General features: G+C 42.6%; 1 protein-coding gene across 2 annotated transcripts in view; it reads right to left on the bottom strand.

Annotated features, from left to right (window-relative positions):
* Positions 1 to 2,169: 2,169 nt before the first annotated feature.
* LOC143172768 (alpha-2,8-sialyltransferase 8E) overlaps positions 2,170 to 14,763 on the bottom strand; it is a 48,669-nt gene continuing 36,075 nt past the window's right edge. For both annotated transcript variants that reach the window (XM_076362519.1, XM_076362520.1), the window contains 2 exons: positions 10,298 to 10,390; positions 2,170 to 9,376 (listed from right to left, as the gene is read on the bottom strand). In XM_076362519.1, coding sequence (XP_076218634.1) covers positions 8,908 to 9,376; positions 10,298 to 10,390 — 562 coding nt within the window. In that variant the 3' untranslated portion in view covers positions 2,170 to 8,907. The remainder of the gene's footprint in view (positions 9,377 to 10,297; positions 10,391 to 14,763) is intronic.

Here is a 14,763-nt window from a genome sequence, read left to right as displayed (position 1 = left end):
CCCACTGGTTTTGCAGGTTTGTGAAACGATATCCGACACCTCCAAGAGAAATTAAGACAGTGCCGGTGTACTGGGTAACACTGTAGGCTTAGGTGATAAGAATAATGAGTGTACTGGGGGACGTGTACATCACTCGTTCAAAAGCAGAGCAAGAAAAGGATTATTTTGTTAAATATTTCAGAGTTCTGTTTTGCATCTCTGCCTTTCTACCTACAGACGTCTACTTAGGGCTACCACAGTTGCTATCAAACACCTAGTGAGACACCCTCCTGTAGCATTTCTGTTGATTCAGTGGTAGGATTTGTGGTCTGTGTTATTGTCTCTGAGGTCTACATAGCCATCTATTTTCTACATCCCACCTTCAACAAAATACTCATGCTCCCAACTCCTGGTTAAGACCTGAACTTGCTAAATCAATAGTTCTCAAGTGTAGAAAAAAATTAGTGGGGTCTGAGTTTCTACACGTAGGAAGCTTTGGCATTGACATCCTTGTAACCAGGGCGTTTTCTCCACCTGAAAAGGTGCCCGTGGCAGCAGTTATACGCACTTAATGGAATATTTTCCCTCTCTGTGATGGACAATAGCTCCTTTATGGATTTAAATGGTTTATTCCTCTATCCAGATCCACTGGGAGGTCTTAGAGATGACTGAAGCCTTAGAGCAAGAAAACAACTAAGTGATAAAAATTACCTGACAGCTAGCACTTCACCGCCCGGGAGTAGATTCTGCTTAGCAGTGCTCATCACAGCTCTAGAGCTGGTTGGAAAGAAAAAGGAAAAAAAGGATAAATAGATATTCATAAAGCTTTTATTCCAAGAGGTGATGCCTGTGATGCTTGTGGTGGAAAAAGGGAGGTCAGTATCTGCCCTGGCTCCACCGCGCAGGTCCCACAACCCAAAGACATATTGCTGGGTGCCCTTGGGAGAAAGGAGCAGCTCACAAAAGCAAAAGGAATCACTTCGTCACGGGAGCGCAGAGCTAAAATCTTGACACTTGGTATCACGCAGCGTTGCTGAGGCCAAAAATACAAACTGGCAATACCAATTTGAGGGAATACCAGCAGAAGGGCCATTTATTACGTTCCCTATTTCTTCTGCTCTTTCCCTAAGTACCCACTCCTGGGCACTGTCAGAGACAGACTGTGGTGAAACATCTCTGTAATTCACTACGGCTTTTTATCGAGACTTTCTCAGAGGAAAGGCTGCAAACGCCACGAAGGAAAATGACGGATGCTGCAGTCTTTAGGAAATGAGCCATTCTTTGATTGCTTGCTTAGCTGAGCAATTTGCAATGTGATAGACAGCAATTATATCATCCAGCGTCAATTTGTCTATTCATTTTTCCCTCTCCACATGTTTCCTCTTCTTGATTGAATAATCACTAACAATAATCACAAGCAGCTGGGGGAAGGAAGTACATCCATCAGTTTTAATGGTAGCAAGAATGAGAACTGATTCCTCCAGCATTCACCAGAGCTCTGCATCTTCAAAGTCATTTACATTTTCCTTATACCAATGCTAATATCAGGATCGTATTATTTCTATTACCTACTTCTATTTCAGTTTATAATCTAGGGACAATAGAATGCCACGGGAAAATACCCAATTTAAAAAAATATATGGTTGTTTCATCTGCTATTCTGTATTCCCACAAATATTTTTATATTTATGTTTTAATTCTCCTGATGCTGAGAATATTGACAGAAGTGTAAGCTTGTAAGACTGCAGCTACGTAAGAGAGACCAGACCCGAGGAAGATGAGTTTGTGTAAAAGGCGAGGACAGTAAAAGACAGACTGTTGGGAAGGTGTAAGTAGGCAAAACCCATGGATTGCAGAAGCTTTTCAAAGCTTGTCTGCATACAGATTGCTGCTTCTAGTAATAAATTACCTTCCTGTGCCCATATATATTGTAGGCTACAATCCAGAATGTAACATTGAACGTCCAGCGATAAATTGTCAATTTATATCATCATATAGCCCTATATATATACTTTTACATATCTGTATACATATATGATGTTATATCATCGTATAATTCTACAGTGGTATTCCCTAGTTACGTGAACCAATTTCTATCAGCCGAGCTTCCAACTCCCTCTGTTCAGAGACACAGAACAGCAGAAAATACAAAATGAGTTTGAAGGCAGAAAAAGTGGCCCAAAGCTTGCCTTTCCCATAAAACTGTTAAAGTGGTTTATTCAATAGAATTAAATCATCTTTCAAACACAGTGACACAGACCAAAAAAATACCCTGATTACTGTTTTAGTTATGGCTTACATCAATTGATAGGCTTTCTATTACAACCATAATACACCTACAGAAACAATAATCAAAAATTACAGGGTGGAAGGTTGAAAAAAGAAAGGTGAGTCAATGGACACGAGGGATGAACATCAGCGTGAAACTACCATGACTCCGCTTGGATTTCTCCACCCCCACCGTCACCGCCTTACAGAAATAACAAACATGAAATAAGCTTTATATTCGTAATAGCCCAAGCTCCCCTGGCGTGAAGATGCACAGTTTTGCTCCGGTATTTCCAAACTAAGCACTTGTTTTCCACCAGGTGAAAACAGGGGACATATTCAACAGGCAGCAGCTGTTCAATACAATTTACAAGGGCTGAACGCAGAGGTTTGATCAGGGACTTCATGGTTGACGATAAGGAGGACCCAGAAATGAAGCAAAATTCACCATGTCCTGTCCCAGACGGAGCAGGTACAGGCAGTTTTCCTCGTCTCTAAGGGCACAGGCTCTAGTGTCACACGTAAGCGTGTACCATTTGGCCAACACAAGGTTAACAAACAGGGATTAATTCAATTCTGCTTGCTCCCCACTGCTAAAACAGGTAATAACCAGAGTCCTCATAAGCCCTATGGAGCATTGGAGATACTTCAGTGTCTTGGTCCATCAGACAGTGTCAAGTAGAACAGAAATTTCGAGAACTAACCAAGACAGTATCTGATTTTGCTGGCTTAATTTGTCACCATTTTACATGCTAACACATTTTACAGGATTAGTACAGTTAAAAAACACACATCAACTTACCCAAAGATCAAACACTGAGAATATTTATGGCTTCTAAAGGGAAAGTCAGACATGTCGGTAACGTAGTTACAGCTTTCAATCCTTGAAGCGCTGAGGCAGATTTGCTTTTCTTTAAGTTTCCCACTATGGCCCAGTCCCACAGTTCTGATGTTTCTCAGATGCTCAGGGCTTCAGGGAGCGTTGGAGGTGCCGACGGCCTGGGACTCAAGCTCTCTCACTCTAACGCCTAGCGTACATTTGGATTTCCCTTAAGTTTATTTAAAAAAGCACTTAAGTACAATTGCTTGTTGATTTTGAATACCATGCAGACAACACAGGGATGCCCAGCAGCCTTGCCCACATTAGACAGGATGATAATAAGACATAAAATGATAATAGTCTGGGAGGGGTTTTTGGGAGATGCAGGTTATTGGCTTGACTTACAAACATCGGACCCGATGGTTTTTTCTATTGAAGCCAAATGCGAACGTTGTGCTGGCTTCAAAGGGAACGGGCTGAATCCTGCCTTGAACACATTCGTATCACTGATGAATTCCACACTGGTATTTTAAAGCAAGCAGAAAAACACCTCTTTTCTGAAGGCATGCGATTCGCATACATACAGTTAGGTACAGAGGGTTCATTTGTGATTTGATATGGCGATTTACACTACCACGATGAAATGCTTTGCATAGATGAGTTTGAAAAGATGAAAAGTGCCAAAATCTGGAAGGGAGAGCAACCATCACAACACTTCTGCTTCCAGATAAGCTTATTCTTTATGCACACCATTAAAAACACAGTATTGCTACTGCACCGTATCTACAATATTTTAAAAAATGTATCTGAAATCAAGTGAGTAAGAAACAAGAGGCTGCTCTTCCTGCCCATGATCGGGGCCCGTTTCTGGAGGCTTGCTCTGAAGTACACCGAACTTCCCCCAGACTTCACTAGAGTTTGGAAAAGGCCCTAAGCATAAATACTGACTCTTTATTCCTAAACCCTCAGCTCACTCCAGAATTTCCCAGGGAATTTGGCCCTTAGGGATTGCCGAATTTTGCTATGTTTCCTTCTTCATATACGTGTAAAAGCTCCAAAGTTCTCTGCACGCTTGGACGCAAGCGAGATGGGGGAAAGGACCATTTCAGAGCTCTCTGTTTTCACTACCCAAGCTCATGCTCTCTACAATCAGAGCTTTGCTAACAAGCCACCAGACCTCAGAAGATTAAAAAGGACAGATTCCCTCCCGCTCAATGCCTCAGTGTTTTATCCACCCCGGTTTCCCTCACAGGCAAACCGGAGATTGCTCCTTCCTGCCATGTAAAGCCGAGCACGGGCAGTCCGCCCACGTAGCTGCAGCACCACCACTGGTTTTGCCTTCAAGGTCTGAGCAACATTTCTACCGATTCACTGACACCCCCCCAGAGTGGACTGTTCTTAGAGTTGATTTCCTTCTGTCTACTACATCTAACCATCCCGCGTGAACATCACCTTCAATTTATCATCAGTCGAGCCTGCATGGGGGCAGCTTTTGTCAGGGACTAGGGGAGCTACTCCTGGCCCTTGCAAGCTGTGAAGCTTCACCTATCATCACTACCATGTTACTCCACAGTGGTAAAGGCTCTGGACCAGAGTGGTGGTTGCAATCATCTCCCATATTCCCTTTACATCACTTTTCCAGGCGATCACGGACCTACTCGCTATGGTGCATCTCCTCCCCGAGATCGCAGCAGGAGGAGCTGCCATGGCATGGCTCTCCCTTTGCAATTCATGAGCTGGCTTTGACAACTCCGTTGCAATCACAGAAAATATGCTAAAATATTATAATGGCCCTATCACCATTTAATCCATTCTGTCCAACAGCAAAGTTGGATTTCATAAATCAAAAGCAAGCGGCTAAACTATTTCAACTAAATACTTCCTTCCCTTTGATGAAAGCACTGGCAGATTCATAAGCTCCTCTGTTGACCTGACAATAAAGGAGAAGCAGTCCTAGTTATGTTTTTCCGGCTGAATTTGCATTGCCAGTGTATGCAGATCTCAGGAACTTCTTAAGCGATTCTCCTAAATAATATGAGTTGGTGATTAAACCATAATATTATAATTTTCTCTCTCCCTGTCTCAGATTTCATATCCTCAGCAACAGAGCCGGGATTAAAGCCGGAGCTCAGGATGTGGTACCAGACAGCTGACAGCGTTTCTTCTTGGACAGATCAGATTTTTGTATCAAGGGATTTCTCTGGGGCCTGCAGCCTTTCCTGTGGGAAAGCACGACATGCTATGCACGCCCTTTACTTGCCATAACAGTGTGCAGCAAACACATCCGGCTTCCTGACAGTCACTTCTTATCACTCAGGTATCCCACTGTTCAAAGAAGGTTAAGATTGGACATTTGGAGCTTTGACCACGTGGGAGAAGGGAAAACAAAATAGCCTCAAACTCAAGACACATTCTTGATGTCAAAAGAGTTATTTTCTTATGCGCAATACACAAAAGAATGATGGCAGAAAACAAGGAGGGTCCTTCTTTCTGCAACAGCCCTTCTTTTCGTCCGTTTAAGCAGGACGGGCAGAAGCTCAGGTTGGTCAATGCTGGCTTACCACAGTGACATTGCACAGGTAGTGACCTCCGCATAGCTAAAATCTCCTGGGCAGTATTTATTTGCTATCCATGGAGAACAGAGCAGCAGGTAGGGTCCATCCTCAGACCCTGCTCCTGCAAGCTGCCACCACGCCATTTCCACTCGGCACCACAGATGCTGCGGTACGGCAGCAGGAATCTCATTTTCCAGTGTCCAGTGCAAGGCAAGGAAGCCAAAAAATATCTGAAAGCTTCTGCATATGGCATTTCTGACAAATGCCATAGTTTTTCAATCATTTTTTTGAGCCACACCTGAAAAATTAATCAGAAAGTAAACACGTTGCAACATGCATTTCATCTCAAGGATTATTATATACATATTTCTTTAAGTATCTTTCTGGCTTGCATCACTCCTTATATCTAACTATACACCTATGTACACCTTCGCAGACTTGTCTGGGCCTGTTTCTGCAGTCCCTACACAAATAAAATACCCATCCACTTGAATGGGAGCTCTTTTCAGATAAATGTGGCAAGACTGGGCCTTTGGTGCATACGTGCGAGTATCTTGCACACACATTTTAAAATCATTAAAAAAATATAGTAGCTATAGATTTATAACCGATCAAAATCTAAACACAGTAAAACTGCACTTATTACAGTATAGCCTAGGTGAATTTACATTGCTCATTTACATGAAGCAAACAAAGGAAAGGAAATGTCTATGACCCTGTAATTACAGGTTAACTGTAATTACAGTTTTGCTTATCCTTTTGTCTGTCCAAAAAGTCCAAAAGGATTTTTGCAATAAAAAAGAGGGATTTGCACCATTTCTTTCCAACATATGGATGCTTCTCAAGTGCTTTCCCATCTTTTTTGAAGTATCTCTCGCAACGTATCAGACTCCTTTCGGTTGCTTTTGTTCACTTCAATCACCATAGTAAAGAAAAATGCCTTCCTAAAGAAGGTAACCTTAGCAAAGTAGCAGCAGCAAAGCAATACTGAAGTCATGACTAGTCCCATACTCAGGCAGAATAAGGAGTAAGGGCTCTAGGTACCAGCTTCAGCGTCATTACTGTTATCATAAAGCTTAATGCACAGCAAGATGGCCAACCCACAGGGTCACATTGCTCTCTAAATAGCACTTTCGTTACAGCACTTCATTATCAAAGCCCTTTGCACATAAATTTACAAAACACAGCAAAGACAAAGATCTCTTTTGCATATTAAATCAAGGAAACCATTTCATCTACAAGTTCATTCTTAGTGTGCTGCATATTTCACAGCTAGCCGATACGAGGCGGTGCTCACTAACACACGGTATAACTCTAAGAACAAAAGCACAACACCACACATATATAAAGCTTAAGCACAGGTCCTTCACCTACCCCTGGCTGGTATTTCCCAAGTGAGCTCTGACACCTTTATCAAGGATATGGGTTGCTTTTAAAGTAATCAGACCTCTGGAGTCTAGTGTAAAGCTAAGGAAATACACTCTCACATACCGTCCAGGTCACTGCTGGTCAGTAGGGACTTTTGAAATGGTGACCATCGTGCTTCACGTCCTTTCTGATCATTTTATCTGTAGCGTGAGCAACTTTCACAGCTTTCAGCACAGCACAGAGGATTTTAAAAGAAGCTTTGTGCGCTCATGCATTACAAAATCAAAATCCCAGTCCAGATTTGGATTCAAACCCTCTCCCCCCAAAAAAGAAAGTATGCCTCATATAGAACTAGCACTTTAAACTCCAAATCCTTGATCAAAGATGTTGTAATCTAATCAAGACAAGACAAGGCACTGGACAACAGCCCAAGTGCTTCAGACTAAGAACTTATACGAGGAAACTCTGTTCATTTAACTATGCCAGCACAGCTGAAACAGCAAACCTCACCCTCCTGTGCACGCAGTCATACCAGTATGAAAGGGCACACACCAGCAGCCTACTACACCACGGTTCAGCAGCCAAAATAAACTCCAGCAATACGTGGCATCTTTTCTGCATCAGGATTTTGCCAGTCTAACTGTATCAGGTGAAAAATTAAGCTTGGCATAACTGACAGAGTTAACGTTGGTAACTTTTTAAAGAATACACCAGCCCTTTTACTATCCTAATAACATTCTCAACATACAAAAATGCCACGTTAAGACATCTGACATCTTGAGATGCGTAATTTTAAAATAAGTATCATAATCCAAGCCACAAAGTACCTTCACTGTATTTTAACTTCATTTCCTGCCAGTACTTATCACAGATGCCTGACAGTATTTAACTTGACCTGCACAACAGTGAATCAACATTCAGATACTCTTACAAAGTCTTTAATAAAAATCAAAGAAGAAATGCCTTTTTCTATCTTATGCTGTGATATTTGAACCAAAAAATCAACTCAGAAAATGTAACTATGTAATCTCCTTGCTATTCAGCCCAAGAAAAGCTTGCAGAAGTGTGAAGGAGCATGTTTCTTCAATAAGGACTCCAATCTGAAGCTGAGATGGTCACTGTAGGAGGAAGTACACACAGTGCTCGTGCGTTAGCTAGAAGGAAAGCATTACAGACAATGAGAAAGAAAAGATGATCAGCAGAGGAGACCAGAAATGTAAGATACAAGAAGAAGAAAGAAGCTCTAAAACAATTGCACACAATGATCAACACAGTTACCTGTCGCTGTGAATGGGAGTTTAACATTCTCTTCTATCCTGGCTGAAAAATTTCACAAAGTGATCTTGTTTATTCCTATCACATCTATCCGCTATTTTTCACCAATACTTTGTGACATTACAGAACAAAGACCTCAAGTTATATACTTCCCCTTAAAACTATAATGCTAAAGAGTATTTTCAAAAGCCCAAATGCCAGAGAACAGTGCTTTCAATAAAATCTGGCAATGCCCCAAGGTACTCGATTCAGAAACCTACGTAAAGTCATACAGTCTCTGCTAAAATTCTCCACCACTGATTCTCCTCAAAAGTTTGGTGCTTTTCTTCATAGTGAAATGATAACTATATTAATGTGCTCTGTTTATCACTAAATCTATTGGAAATGTGCTTCTTATCTGACTTGCTTTCCAGGGCAGTGCATACCCTGGGACAGAGGAGTTTTGCTTCTCCCACGCTGTTACGGACCCAACTCTGCTAGCAGGAAAGATGCTGGTATCCTAGATCTTATGGGATGCAATACCTTGAGGAAATTTATATCAAACAATTATTGCATAATCTCAGGGTGTAATAAAACCTCCTACACCATACACAGGCATCGAGTTCCTGTTACACTTTTGCGTCAGAGGAAGGAGTGTCCCTGTCAACAGCAGCTACAGGTCCCTGTATGAACCCGCAGGATCCCCTTGCTGTGCATGTGGAGGAAGTTGAAGATTTCTGAGGGCATAGCGTGAAAACCAGGGCGAGGTTTCACATTGTCATAGTAGTGGTGAGTTATAAAAATCCCTGAGGGGTTCATGGGGAAGGCCCAAAAGCCAAAAAGGTGGACTTCTTCGCAGAGCTCCAGGGCAGCAGTCACCAGGATCAGTCCAGTGCTAATCCGCTTGGCCCGCACCCCTTGGCCGAGCCAGTAGCGTGAGACGTTGATGAGATACTGGGGATGAAAATAATAAACAGCTTGCTGAGATTCAAAATCATCCAGGACATATTTGACCCGGATTGAGACGTCCGTGTTGCGAGTGTTGTAGAAAGCTGGCAGCAGCACGGAAGCGTTCTCGTAGACCTGGAGCACGTCATAGAAGGGTTTCCTCCATTTTTCCAGCTTATGAAATCTAAAGAGAAAAGGATGCAAGTGATGGTCAGACCAGCGCAGACTCCGTGTGGGCCCAGCAGACAAGAAACCTCCAATGGGCTTTTAATGAAACATTTCTGACACAGAGATAATTGAAATGATGTTTCCGTTAACAAGGGGAATATATTTAGATTTGTAGATAAAGCATCAGTATGATATGTAGGGCAAAAATGCAGGGTATAAAAAAATACATGTTCTCCTCTCTTTTGGCAATACATTCATCAAACAGTGGAAAAACTTTGTAGACATTTCCGATCATGTCTCACTTCTCATTTTATTATGAGAAGTATGTCATTTTTCCAAGGTGTGGACAGCTGTATAGTGCATTATGCAGTGCAGAACTGTATAAAAAAGTGGCAAATACCAAAGCAGAGCAAATGTCTAAAATGTCTAAAGGAAAGCAGTCATGAGCCCCATGGTCCCAAACCTGTCAGCAAGGTGGCATTAAGGTATTAACAAATTTAAAATTAAAATCATCCAGTCAATCCTGGCTACAAAGTTTAACTGGCATTTTTTAAAAACATATGAGAATGTGTGCTACTTTATTTAAGCATTTAGGGTGGGATCCGGTTGCTTCCACCCTGAATGTTTCTGAGACATTTGCCTGGGGCTTGCAAGCACGGCACAAGACTTCCAGGGGGAAGGATGGCTCTGCTGTTATAATTTTAGCTCATCAGCTTCCCACTTTGTATCACCAATGTGCAGGTCTAAGTGTTTTACACATTTCTGTAAGTTGTTACTGCTTCCATATACTGAATAACTTCAATTCAGAATGAAATATATGATTCATAGTGTCAGTTTAAAGTAATATTGGGAAAAAAGTTCTCTGTAACAGTTAGAATTAAGTGAAAGGTAGATTTGGAAAAGCAATAGAGATGAAAATACAAAAACCAGAAACGACCTCTCAGTAATTATACTGGGATTGACAGTCACGACATCCGTCTTTACCCCAACGTCCGTGAAGTATTTCTCAGATATAGGAGGCAAATTGCATCTATAAAGGAAAGAAATTAGTAAGAAAGTTAAAAAATTCCTTGCACCTTTTCAGGACTAGAAAGTAGAATTTATTTAAGCATCTCTCCTAAGCAACAAATCTAGAAACAGATTGAGAATTTAAAATTGTATCAAAACATGGTGATGCCGAAACTGTGCATTAAAGTAAGAAGTTCTTAGGGGCTATATGAAGACCTCTCTTCTTCCCCAAGTCTGTGAGACATGACCCCTTTTTGCAGATGTAGCCAATGCTCGCTCATTTTGCTTCCTTAATAGCAGTTCAACTATTTACTTCTGCAGTTTAGGACAAGAAATGGGATGAAGCCCCAAGGACAATCAGCCTATAACATCAAAGACTTCCTCAACAGCAGCTGAGCTGTATTCAATGATTAATAGATAAACTATATCTATAACATTGCCTTTAACATGCTTTGTTTTATACCCAAGAGAATTTAGGGGAAATGCTCCACAAGAGACAAATCAGTCCAGTCCTAATTAATCCAAAACAATCTGCTGCCCTTCCTTTTCCCTTTATAAGTACACTCCCAGCGCAGTGTAAGAGCAGCAATTCTGACTCTACAGATTCACCAGAGGATGTCAAAGCTATTAGGAGCAAACTTGTGAAGATTTGCAAACCTTGACTTTGCCCAACCTCCACTCACCTTGGCCTTGACCTAGATTCATCATCGCAAAAAATTTAGGGCATCCCTCAAGAGATGCTGAAGTTACTGAAACACGCACACATACACACAAGCTATCACACCAGCTTTGCTTCCATAGGAAACCTAGCTAAAAAAAAGCTTCAGCACGCATTATCAGAGGCAACATAAGTGGCCTTGCAACTAGTTTTACACTCAGTTTAAGCTAGCGTTAGATATTTGCTGACATTTTGAAAACTGTTTGAAGCGATCTACAAGCCACAGTAAAAGCCTTCACTGTTAAGATCCCCACATCTCAAAAATACTGCTGTGCCTAATTCCCAAACACCTCTGTATTTTTGAAGATCAGGGCTGAATAGGAGAAAACGGTGTAGGTATTTAGGGTAAGCGGTGCTCAGTGTTTTCACAATACTGCAGTTCAGCTACCATCATAATTTCTCAGTCACAGGGAGAGGGCAAGTGGGGGAGCAGAGGGACGCACAAAAATCCTTCAAAGTCCTTCTCAGACTCAGGAGGTTCACATGTACCTCCCAGAGAGTCCCTCTTTATCAGGGCAGAGAAATTTTTTTAGCCACCTCATCCTTCTCATAGGCAATGTTATTTCCAGCACTTTTCTCTGCTAGGTCACGCAAAGTCCTTCTGAAGTCCTCTAGCATCCCCAGTTCCACCTAGCACTGGGCACTGTGCTCATTAGATTATATTTGAAAAAGGTTTTCAAATATTCAGCTTCAATATTTTCAAACAGTAAACTCCCACCAGGATTAAGAAAGAGTGAATTTGTTGAAAGTGGTAATTCCTTACAAAAACGATACGATCCGCATAAACTGTAGTTTTGTCATAGAACTCCAAAAATTCATCCCTGCAGAGAGTAGTCCCATCTATAAATGCACCCAATGTTTCATCACAGATCTCCACTCTGGCCAGTAGATGGAGATAGACAATAACAACTAGTAAATGCAATTCGTGTGTGTGTGTGTGTGTGTGTGTGTGTATTTTATATAGTCTACTGTAATATAATTAATTGCTATCAGAATTTATTTCATAGAAAAATCTTGGTTGCATCCTGCTGGCCACAAGCTTCCTGACAATAAAAGATTTTCCCAGGCGTCCTGAATGTTTCACTGAATGTTAGCAGTGCTCCATAGGCAGTTCTTGAAATATTTTAAAGGATTGTTTTGTCGGTGACCAAGATGGTGATTCCTGACAGTTTGGTGAACTGGTGTCAGACTGGAAAGTGGATTCGTTCAGACCTGACCTTAAACACAAGCTTTACTTTAAAATTGATGTCAGCAGACCTTAAGCTGTTAAACACTAGCATGTCTTTGTGCATAATGCTGGTCCACATGTTTTGGAGGTGGTGAGCCAGGGGGTTTTTTTGCACGAGTACTGATGTACTTATTCATATTTCAGTTCTACTTAAGCCTCTACTTAATTAATTACTGGTACCAAAAGCAATTTCTAAGTTCTGTAGTGATCTGATCTGCTCTTTTTATGCAGTTGTGGTACAGTTCAAGAAAGAGCAACAGTGGCAGAGAGGGACCTCCACTGCAAGTTCTTATACCTAAATGATGACATTTGCTGCCCGTATTTCCACTTCCACTCAACAGTTTGTCACCTCCATGTGTAACATAAAATCATAGAATCATTAAGGTTGGAAAAGACCTCTAAGATCATCGAGTCCAACCGTTGACCCAACACCACCATGCCCACTAAACCACGTCCCTAAGCGCCTCATCTACACGTCTTTTAAATACCTCCAGGGATGGGGACTCCACCACTTCCCTGGGCAGCCTGTTCCAATGTTTCACCACTCTTTCAGTAAAGACATTTTTCCTCACGTCCAATCTAAACCTCCCCTGGTGCACCTTGAGGCCATCTCCTCTCGTCCTAACATGTACCTTTCATTTCAACTATACTGATAGCTGTGATCCAGCACAATAGAAGGGAATCTACAATAACTATTTAATATATATAGGGTACACTAGGCTTTTAAGAGGCAAATTATGTGAAGCCTGGAGTGTTTCACAGATTAAAATAAGGCAATAGTTTTCTATAAAATGGGCACAAGAGGCAGACACAAGGGGTCTGAAAATAATGAATAGTGAAGGTAGGATCGGTAAAATTTTATTTCTCATTTGATGCCAAATCAAATTAAGAATGCAATGAGCCAAAATCTGACCTAATTTTTGCTGGTATGCAATCAGAGAAATTCATTGATTTATGCACAGTTATTCTAAACTGACAGGACCGTACCTAAGATCAGAAAATAGGCCAACAGAACTAAAAAGATCTTTCTTTTCTACAGAACAGGTCATGTATCTCTGAGCTAGCTGTCATATGCCATGACCTGGGAAAAGAGCTTAACAGGATTTAGAGAGGGATTAGTCATGCATATGAATAATTGTGGTGGCTTGACCCTGGCTGGATGCCAGGTGTCCACCGCAGCCGCTCTATCCCTCCCCTCCTCAGCTGGACAGGGGAGGGAAAATATAACAAAAGGCTCGTGGGTCGAGCTAAGGACAGGGAAAGATCATTCACCAATTACCATCACAGGCAAAACAGACTCGACTTGGGGAAAATTAATCTTTTATCAGAGTAGGGTAATGAGAAATAAAAACTAAATCTTAAAACACCTTCCTCCCACCCCTCCCTTCTTCCTGGGCTCAACTTCACTCACGAATTCTCTACCTCCTCCCCCCAAGCGGCGCAGGGGGACGGGGAACGGGGGTTGCGGACTGTTCATCACACGTTGTCTCTGCCGCTCCTTTCTCCGCAGGGGGAGGACTCCTCACACTCTTTCCCTGCTCCAGCGTGGGGTCCCTCCCATGGGAGACAATCCTCCATGAACTTCTCCAACGTGGGTCCCTCCCACAGGCTGCAGTTCTTCACAAACTGCTCCAGCGTGCGTCCCTTCCATGGGGTGCAGTCCTTCAGGAACAGACTGCTCCAGTGTGGGTCCCCCACGGAGTCACAAGTCATGCCAGCAAACCTGCTCCAGCGTGGGCTCCTCTCTCCATGAGTCCACAGGTCTGGCCAGAAGCCTGCTCCAGTGCGGGCTTCCCACCGGGTCACAGCCTCCTTCAGGCATCCACCTGCTCCGGCGTGGGGTCCTCCACGGGCTGCAGGTGGATACCTGCTCCACCGTGGACCTCCATGGGCTGCAGGGGAACAGTCTGCCTCATCATGGTCTTCACCACGGGCTGCAGGGGAATCTCTGCTCTGGCGCCTGGAGCACCTCCTCTCCCTCCTTCGTCACTGACCTTGGCGTCTGCAGAGTTGTTTCTCTCACATATTCTCACTCCTCTCTCTGGCTGCAACTTCTGCATTTTTTTTTCCCCCTTCTTAAATACGTTATCACAGAGGCGCTACCACCATCGCTGATGGGCTCAGCCTTGGCCAGCTGCGGGTCCGTCTTGGAGCCGGCTGGCATCGGCTCTATTGGACACAGGGGAAGCTTCTAGCACCTTCTCACAGAAGCCACCCCTGTAGCCTTCCCGCTACCAAAACCTTGACATGCAAACCCAATACAATAATAAAGAAGTCTTTCCCATATATATTAAGATGATAAAAGTGCTGCTGAATTCCATTACCCAGGGACACAAGTCGTGGGATGTCCCAGTCTATGCAAAACCTGGATAATTCCACATATGGTGGGGAGCACAATATGAAGACACTCAACCTTCAAAGTTATTCAGGCATCTCTGCACACCCTGGA

Source organism: Aptenodytes patagonicus, chromosome Z (genome assembly GCF_965638725.1).
Source record: "Aptenodytes patagonicus chromosome Z, bAptPat1.pri.cur, whole genome shotgun sequence".
In the NCBI taxonomy this organism is placed as follows: Eukaryota; Metazoa; Chordata; class Aves; order Sphenisciformes; family Spheniscidae; genus Aptenodytes; species Aptenodytes patagonicus.
Note: the sequence above shows the minus strand (reverse complement) of the source record. Positions and strands in the feature narration are given on the sequence as shown.